The following is a 9,531-nucleotide window of genomic DNA, read 5'->3' on the forward strand; positions in this document are numbered from 1 at the left end:
ATCTCTGCCCTTCAACTCCAGTCCTCTTAAGAGGAACTGTCCTCCACCAAGCTGAGATCAACTGCTTCCACCTACCAAATGAAGTACCAGTCCATGAAAATTCACTTTGCTCATATATTAATTTTAAATAGATGTAAAGCCCTAAGAATTATAGCTCATGGTATTAAAAAAATAAAAACTATGTATCTAGCACATAAGCTTTCCTATTCTCGTTCACTGTCAGCTGCAATGATCCAGCCTGACCAGCAGGTAAAAACACTAACTAGTAGGGTTATCTGCAAATAAAAGAACGCCAAAGAACTGGTATGTCATTATTTCCAGGAATGACTAGTAATTCTGGTCACCCAAACAACAAAGACAGTGCTCGTTTTTCTGAAAAACGAGTTCTTTTATAACCTCTTTCTTGTTGGGCACCAAAAAACATGAAGCCCTTTGGAAGATATTGACCGTAATGTTTTCTGAATAATCAACTGAACTAGAGAAAAAGCCATTATTCAGAATATATATAAAAGGCACAATCATGAAAGAATTTTTAAAAGGACATTATCAAGTAAATATGCTCCAAATTCCATGTTAGAATTTTCCTAGAGTGCCTTCCAAACAGACTGAATTTTAAAAGAAAAAAATTAGTTACCAAATATTTTTAAGCCACTGTTTTGTCAAAATCCTACAATACTTTTTTCCTACCATAGGACAGAAAGGCAAGTAATAAGAGTTAGGCTTTTTAGTCTGAGAACTGCACTGACACCACTGATGTTGGGTTATTTTTAATGGTATAATTACAAATGCTGGAAATCATGTTTCACGTCCACATGTGGTAATATGAATATGATACATACATGTCAACTCGAAAACTACACATAAAATAGCAGTTTTCAAGCCATGGAGTGTAAAGATGACAGAACCTGTTTTATTTTGAAAGGAGATCAAAGTGAAGTTAGAGGGCAGGAAGGGTAGTACTTGATAGTGTCCTTTCAGAAGGTGGCATTCAATGGCCTCATTATTGCTGTATATTTGCTAGTATTCAGCTTCTTACCAGATATATTTATAGCATGTCAGTCTGAACATTCCCAGAGCACAGCTCTACATTTTACTTTAGAGATATAAAGACAGAACAGTTAAACATATGCAGTCCTGTTTTAGAAACTGAACTTTTAAACTTTAGGACTTCTATTGTGCTTCTTTGGCCAAGTCCTATTTAGATATCGAAAACACTTAAAATTCTATAACTCTGACACTATTTAACAGCTAACAGAAATCTTTGGTGTGTTTAGGTTAAGAATCCATTAGGGTATAAGCTTCAAAATACAAACATTCAGGCAGCTCTGGCCCCTCTCCTGCAAACTGCTCAACACTGAAGTAGATGGAGATCAAAAGAATCTAACATAGAAGTATTTGAATAGCATCTAAAATGATCTGTGCTGCTTGGAGTTTATAGAACTGTGATGACAAAAGAGCTTTCCACCACAGATCACTTGTGCTCAGGTCACTGGATAAATTTAACAGTTACAATAATACACATACATCCAGTTTCCCATTTTAAAGTTTCTTTAAGATAATAATTTAAGAATATGGAAACCTGGGGAAAATTGTGCCTTAAGATGTAATTCTTGTGAGGAATAATTAAGATTATAAAATTACTTCAGATACTTTCTTTGGCATAATATTCACCAAACAAACAGAACAATTAAAGTAGGCTTAAAACAAGAAGCTTGCTGAGGGCAAACTACACTAGATTTCATGGTAAATTACACTAGACTTGTAGTTCAAAATGGTTCTTTTGGAAAAAACCCTTATGTCTAGTAAAGAAAAAGCTAAAAATAATTAAAGACATAAAATAATCTCAAGAGTTTGACTTTGTTTTATAAACACGGTACAAGAAAGTGAGAAACAAAACAATTTCATTAGCAACTCATAAGAGATTTATAATTACTGATTATTTATTTTTTTAATAGAAGTTGAGTACTGTTAAGGAAATAATAGCCTTTTAATCCCTTCTTGATCACAGATAACCTGAAAATGGGGATGCTAATGTGGGACGCTGGTGTAACTTATGCTCTAAAATAAACCATGTCCATGTCCACTCTGCATGACTGTTCATAGATTAAAATGACCTTGCAAATACTCTCTTTTTTTTCAAAGTTAGAGTATGGGGCACACTTTAGAAGACAAACAAGATTAAAAAAGCATGAAAAAATGCTTATTAAAATTACACAGGACTAACTGTAGAAAATTAGACAATACCATTGTCTAGATCTTTCCATGTAATTCAGTATTAGAGATCAAAGAAGAATTAAGAGACCAAATTTAGGCATCCTAATTATTCTCAGGGCGACCACCAAACACCGTTTAGTGTCTTCCTAAAATATCTGAATCACTTTTCAGAAGAACCTAATTCCTGTGTCCATTGGTTAGGCTCCAGTCTGGCAGACTTTAAAACCCTCCAAAAATGCCTGAGGGTTCAAATAAAATTATATTTTAATTTCTGTGTGAAACATAATTCAAAGTTTGTGTTTTATATCCCTGCCCACCCTTACAACTTTTAATGAATATACTCCTTCTTCCAGAAAATGCTTTCTATTATACTTAAAACATTCATTCAAAGTGAGATGCAGAAAGGAAAACATTTTTTTTAAATTAATACCCAGATATGTAATTATGTTTTTCAGCCACTATCCTTAAAAGATATTTCAGAGCATAATTTTTAAAAGACCATCTATAAGATTTTTAAAAACTCTTAAAATCACAAGAAGCACTTTTTCAGTATGCATCAAAATGTGCCTAAATGTTCAAATATTATGTAAACAAACCTGTTTTTCCAAAACTATGCAGAAGACTCATGAGTCCAAATAAAATATAAAATATAAATCTTAATTGCCATATCAGCCCTCTGTTGGCTAATGGCTTAGTAAATTAGGTGGAATGTTATGGTCTGATCATGAATGTTCATTGTTTGAAATATTCTGTACAGTAGGAGCTGTATCTAGCCCCAGTAAAGTTCCAAGATATGACTGGTCTCTAGGATCCAACATTTGCTCAGGTCTTACAGGATGAACAATATTTGCAGGTTGTGGAGTAAGAGTATATTTCTCTAGAAATGAAAGGTCTGTTGCTCGTTGATAATCTGACTGCTCTGGTTGGGGAGGAAGAATGTCGTGTGACTGAGTAGTATGCTGGACTAGATCAGCTTGTGGATCAGACATCTGAACTGGTACCAGAGTCACAGGCACACATACTTCTGTAGATACATTCTGTAGCAAAGTTTTGGCTTCTGATTGATATGGTTTGGGCTGTTCCACATACTGTTTATCCTCAGTTTGGTAAACTTTGTCATCAGAGGTGTACTGCACTGGTAAGGAGACTAGTTTTTCCTCTGAAGAAGATGTCAATGCCTCTTCTGCAGCCTTTGATCCATGAACATGATCAATATGATATTTCAACTTGTCTTTTCGTTTAAATGTTGCATTGCAGTGTTGGCAGTTAAAAGGTCGAGCATCTGAATGAATAACCATGTGTTTTGTTAATGTCTTCTTAATTCTAAAAGAGTGATTACAGATTTGACATTTGTAGGGTTTCTCACCTATAAAGACAGGAGTAAGAATTAGTCACTCTGAGTAACACTGTGTCACACATAAATACACAAATACATCATGGATTATGGCACAGAGACCCAGTATAAAACAATTTTACTGAAAACAAAGAGCATATGTTTAGCATCAATTTTGGAATCAAAGGAGCCAATAGAAGTTTGTTTAGAAGTTACATTAGCATATCCTTCTCCTTACATACAATTTTCTCAATACTTGGGATTTCTATCAGGTGCACACAAAGACAATCAGAATACAAACCAAATAAAAGAGAATAGTCTTCAAACTGTTATGATATCGGTATTAAATGAGCTCAATTTGTACTGCTATACATTTCAAAAGGACAATGATTTCCCTAAACATAAGGCAGGAAAAACAAAGTCAAACATATAAGGACATAAACCTTTCCAAAAGGATTTCAAATTCTTCTTTAGATTACTACTTGAAATGTAGTATTCTCTGGGCCACAAGAATGATTAGAAGGTCTGGGTAAATTTGGCAATAACATACACTGGGAAAATAAAGGAACAGGTGTAGAGAGCATATCACAAACTTGTGTTGAGGATTATCAATATTCCAACTGATACATTCAGAAGTTAGTATTCAGGAACGACTTGACATATGAAAAAGAATTAAAAAGTCATGCTGCTTCCTGCTATTCTTGCCCTGAATGCTCAACAATCATAACGAATTAAATAATTCCATCAATGTTGATGTATAAAAATACATTCCTACATGTTTTGTGGTTTTGTTGGGGCTTATTTTTACCTGAATGTGTCCTAAAATGCATTTCCAAACTTGATTTCCCTTTAAAAACTTTCTTACAGACTTCACACTGATGAAATGTTGCTTTATATCTTTAAAGAAGAAAAGACATTTCATGTTAGATACTTTCTTTTTTAACTCAACTAACAATAAAGCTATGTGCACAGTCCTTTCTGCAACCTTTAACTGAAAAATAGCTGAATATCGAAGTTTCAAATTTCCTCACTTACGTTCATATTTCCTTGTGTCTGCATACCAATGTCAATTAAGATTCTATTCAATTTTATTCTCTGCTGAGGTTGACAGTATTCAAAGAGCAAAAGTCACTAAAACTTCTTCTCTGACCCCAAAAATATCATTAAGTAACATTTTTTGCCCAACATCCACTAGAGACTTTCACTTTGTCAGAATTATGCCATGAATAAAGTACTAGGAATGGTTTAGGCCACTAGCTACTAAGAAAAAACAGAGAATAAGCATATAACATACTATACTTTCAACACAGACACATCTACAATGGCTTCTACACAATGCTAATGAGTACAAGCAGATAAAACACATAATTTGAAAAACAACTACATCTCAGTTTATTTGAAAATCTCTGAAAAGCTTATTTTTAGAGCTCAAGAATTTAAAAACGCTATTGCATTATCAATTTCTAGACATAACTCAGGTTTCAAACTTTTTACCTACTTTCAGAGCTACTAATCTGCTACCAGCTTCTAAAATATCTGTGTGAGATAGTTCTCACACTGCATAAATGATGTCTAATAATTCAGTCTTAATTAGCCTGCAATGACAATATTACAGCAAACCATCGATTTAGAACAACTCTGAGACAGCTAATCGACAAATATTCTGCGTGAACATGCAAGTCCCAACAAAATCAGTGACAGTACCTAAGTGTTCACTTAGTTATAAAAAACCCACACTTACTTCTGCCAAACTTTTTCTCCTAGATGAACACTTTTATAATGAACTGTAAGGTGATCTCTACGGCCAAAACATTTTCCACATTCTTCACACTGATGTGCTTTTTCACCTACAAGAGCAAAATTCAATAATTTTTGATTAAATATTCTGTAACTTATTAAATGTCTAAGAGCTGCAATTGTAAGACATACAGTAGATCCATGTTCACAAAGTTCAGCCAATCAAGCTCTTCCATACCTTACTCAGAGAAGTATTCTCTGTTATCAAACAAAATTCAGGAAGTAGATTGGTTCTATCAGAGTAAGGTTTTTTACCATTTGTTATGGTATATGACTATTACTGATTGTTTATCATTTCTACAAAGAAAGACACGTTCATGAGTTAAGAGACACTTCACCAAACACTCACTGCACGAGTGGTACAAGTGAATGACTAGGAATCTCTTCATTATGACACAAAGTGTAGTATCTTCAATAATTCAGGGGCTTTAAAAGAGAAGCTTATTTAAACATAATAACTATTTTCAGTGACTAATTTTTAGAACTTAAAATTACATCACAGTATTTATCTTTTTAATTAACCTGATTTACATAGTTACCTTTTTCTTTTATGCTGCTGTTTAAAAGTATCTTGATTCTTTTTAGTCATCTTGAGATCTTCCACAAAGTGGCAGAATATTTCTTCTCATGTAAGTAGGAGGAGTGTGGACAGTCAAAGAATGTAACTTTCTAGAGGGGGGAAAAGCAAATAGAGTAGAAAAGAGGATTTTTTTTTTTTTTTGTACTTGAGTTTTCAGAGATTTCTTTATTTTATAGCAGACATGATTTAAAACACCAAAAAAGAAGCTGTCCTTCAAAATAAAGACTCGGGAAGTTTGGACTCTGATCACTTTCATATTTTCATGCTGCCCAGAAAATATTTTGCCTCCTAGAAGGCAACATTCCCTTTGGATCCTGTTCTGAAAATGGAAAAGTCCCTAGTGAATCTTTGCTCTTCCTATAAATTTGATAACCTTTCTGCTCTCAGTGCAACAGAAAGATTTTTTTTCCTTACTCCTGATCATCCCCAACTGGTTTCTTCTCAGGGCTGACTCCCACCACCTTCCTTCCTCCTCTCTTCCCCATAACGGAGACTTCAGAAACACCTCTTTGATGTTCTTACATTAAAGTGATCAGCGTACAAACTTTGACAGAGACTGTGACAGCTTCCTTTGTGTTGTGGTAATAATGTTTCACACAATTGCTATTAAAAAAAGAAATCTGAACTCATTAAAAAAATCCTCCTTTTTCACTTTTGCTTTTTTTATTATTATTTTTAAAGCAATTCACTGTTACATGTTTTTGACTGTCCCTCGGATTTCTATGTTAACATGGAGGAAACACTTGCCTTTTAAATGTTGCAAACATGGAAGATTAACCCTACTTTAGTAGACCTTAAAAATAGTAAAAGGAAGTTTTAGGAAGGCCTAAAACATTGCATGTATTGAAAAAAAAAAATCCATAATACATTTTTTATTTGATCTTACTTCAAATAGTAATTTCAAAGCCAATTTTTAAAGAAAGTGCCAACCTGAATGTATTTTCTTGTGTTTTGTCAGATGGTCATGCCGAATAAATGTTTTCCCACATTCTTCACATTCATATCTCTTGTCATCATGGTGGACTCTTAGATGAAGTCTGTATATTTATAGTCATAAACATAACCACAAAATGCAATTTTGTTAACATAATCTGTACTGCTAATTCAATGCAAAATACCAGAAAACACAGTCTTTAATGCTTCACACAAATATCGGGAAATAACTTTCAGTTGAGGCATACTTAAACTGCTCTTAGAAAGCAAGAGAACAGAGCTATACTCTCATATCTGACATTAATTTAGCAGAATATTTTAGTTCTCTGCTTATTTTCCCTATGAATAGCAAAGATGCAAAAGTTTTAGATGTGCAAGAAAGTCAACTTTGATACAAGATTTGTACAGTATTTTGTCTGTGTTTAAATCACTACCGTCTTGTGTTAAAAATTAAATGACTTCTCACAGATTACTAATATATTTTTCATATTTAGGCACATTTAAAGCATTTACTAATGCTCTTAGAGTTGGAATAAATCAAAACACATACATCACAAATAATTTTGTAGAGAACATGAATGCATATATGTCAACAAATAAGTGAGATAGTTTATCAACTTATTTAATAAAAATCTGTACCTGTAAGAGCTTCCATGACGAAAACTCTGCCCACAAATACTGCAAAGATGAGGCTTCTCTCCACTGTGAATTCTCAGATGTTCTTTCAAAGTTGTTCTGTTTAACAAAGGCAGTAAAATTTACTTTTAAGCAATGTCACTGCCACTTTAAAGTCAAACAGACTACCAGTTTCTCAATTTCTTTAACTCTCATGGATCACAATATATCGAAATAACTGTATCAATTTCATAGAATCATAGAATCATAGAATGGTTTGGATTGGAAGGGACCTTAAAGATCATCTAGTTCCAATCCCCCTGCTGTCAGCAGGGACACCTTCCACTAGACCAGGTTGCTCAAAGCCTCATCCAGCCTGGTCTTAAACACTTCCAGGGAGGAGCAGCCACAGCTCCTCTGGGCAACCTGGGCCAGTGTCTGACCACCCTTACAGTGAAGAACTTTTTCCTAATATCTAATCTAAACCTCCCCTCTTTTAGTTTAAACCCATTTCCCCTTGTCTTGTCATTAGTTGCCCTTATGAAAAGTCCCTCCCCAGCTTTCTTGTAGGCCCCCTTCAGGTATTGGAAGGCTGCTATAAGATCTCCCCGGAGCCTTCTCTTCTCCAGGCTGAACAGCCCCAACTCTTTCAGCCTGAATTTCTTCAGAGACATGCACATATACATACATTCAAAGGCAGTATGGCAACCTATCTACTACCTACTTAACCAGCTGGGTCTAGAAATAATATTAGCAAAGAAACAAAACATCATCCCAACATAGATTTGGACAACATACATTAAAGAAAACATCAATTTCAACACTATTTTCTATGTAATAATTTCATTGTTACTACATGTATAGTATAGCCAGACTTGAAGGAAATCCAGATCATGGATTTTAATTTAACTTAACTCAGCACAGAGCTTCTTTAAATACATATATATTTATAGACACATAGATACATATACATATGTAAGTCTACTGTTACTATTGCCTTTCCAATGTAAAAAAAAAAAAAAAGTGCATGCAGGTGAAAATTCCTCTCAAGCAAAGAAATCAGACAATAAAATCTGCTGTATACGCAGCTGGTAAGTGTGTGAACTAAACAAAAGAGAAAATTCTTTGATCTCTTTCCAGTACTTATTATAAATATTATTTTTCAAATATATTTTTTATTTTATAGACAAAAAACCATCTTTTGTAATGAGACCAACAACATTTAAATATTCAAGTGTCTTAGATAACATAAATGAAACTTGAAGTGTGTAAACATACTGACTTTTTTTTAAACATAAATTCTTCTTGCAGTTCAAAGCAAGCTTTATAGAACTGAAAGACTACCTGTGCTTTATAGCTTTTTTGTTTACTATTTCATTATTGCAATAGTCCATTTTTTTTAAAACACATGCATACCCTATTGACCAAACTACTAGAAAATACACACCACCAACAAAACCTACTAGGGACAAATCTTCCTTTTATAATACTTCCAGGAGTCTTTGCTAGTCATTAGAAAAAAAATTAAAATCAAGAAAACAAAGTAGTACACAAACTCAGATCTTTTCATACTCCCCAAACAGAACATAACTAGAATCTTAGTCACAGTTATAGAGATGAAGCTGTATTCTCTCAAAATAATATAAGGCTTATTGTTTCAGGACCTAAACATAAATCACCACTTGGAAAATTCAAAAGATCTCCCTCACAGAGCAGTGCAAGACATCCATCCGACTGAAGCCCTGTTAACAACCATTTAAAATTCACATTTTTTTCCCTTATACGTGTAGAACAGAAATGGGGGGGAAATCTAATTTCTACAGCTTTTCCATGCTCTTTTTCTGTATACTAGAACTTATGAGCCAACTTTTAGAGCTTCCACTTTTCAAAGTGCTGAATTTCTTCCATTTAGAGAGTAGCAGCAGAGGCTGCACAGTATTATTCCATCTTCCATGAAACAATGTTTGTGGAAGTCTAAATTCTTCTTAGTCATCCTCACCAGTGTTCATCTTTCTGTCCTCATCAGTATATTGAGTAAGATATCTGTGGCAGAAAACTC

At 33.9% G+C, this 9,531-nt stretch overlaps 1 protein-coding gene across 1 annotated transcript in view; it reads right to left on the reverse strand.

Moving 5' to 3' along the window:
* Nucleotides 1-2,708: 2,708 nt before the first annotated feature.
* Nucleotides 2,709-9,531, reverse strand: part of ZBTB41 (zinc finger and BTB domain containing 41) — a 14,487-nt gene continuing 7,664 nt past the window's right edge. Inside the window, exons 6-10 of the mRNA XM_010168669.2 lie at nt 7,497-7,592; nt 6,855-6,961; nt 5,289-5,394; nt 4,356-4,444; nt 2,709-3,580 (exon numbers count right to left, since the gene is read on the reverse strand). Coding sequence (XP_010166971.1) covers nt 2,937-3,580; nt 4,356-4,444; nt 5,289-5,394; nt 6,855-6,961; nt 7,497-7,592 — 1,042 coding nt within the window. The 3' untranslated portion in view covers nt 2,709-2,936. The remainder of the gene's footprint in view (nt 3,581-4,355; nt 4,445-5,288; nt 5,395-6,854; nt 6,962-7,496; nt 7,593-9,531) is intronic.

Source organism: Antrostomus carolinensis, unplaced genomic scaffold, assembly GCF_000700745.2.
Source record: "Antrostomus carolinensis isolate BGI_N321 unplaced genomic scaffold, ASM70074v2 scaffold36025, whole genome shotgun sequence".
Classification (NCBI taxonomy): domain Eukaryota; kingdom Metazoa; phylum Chordata; class Aves; order Caprimulgiformes; family Caprimulgidae; genus Antrostomus; species Antrostomus carolinensis.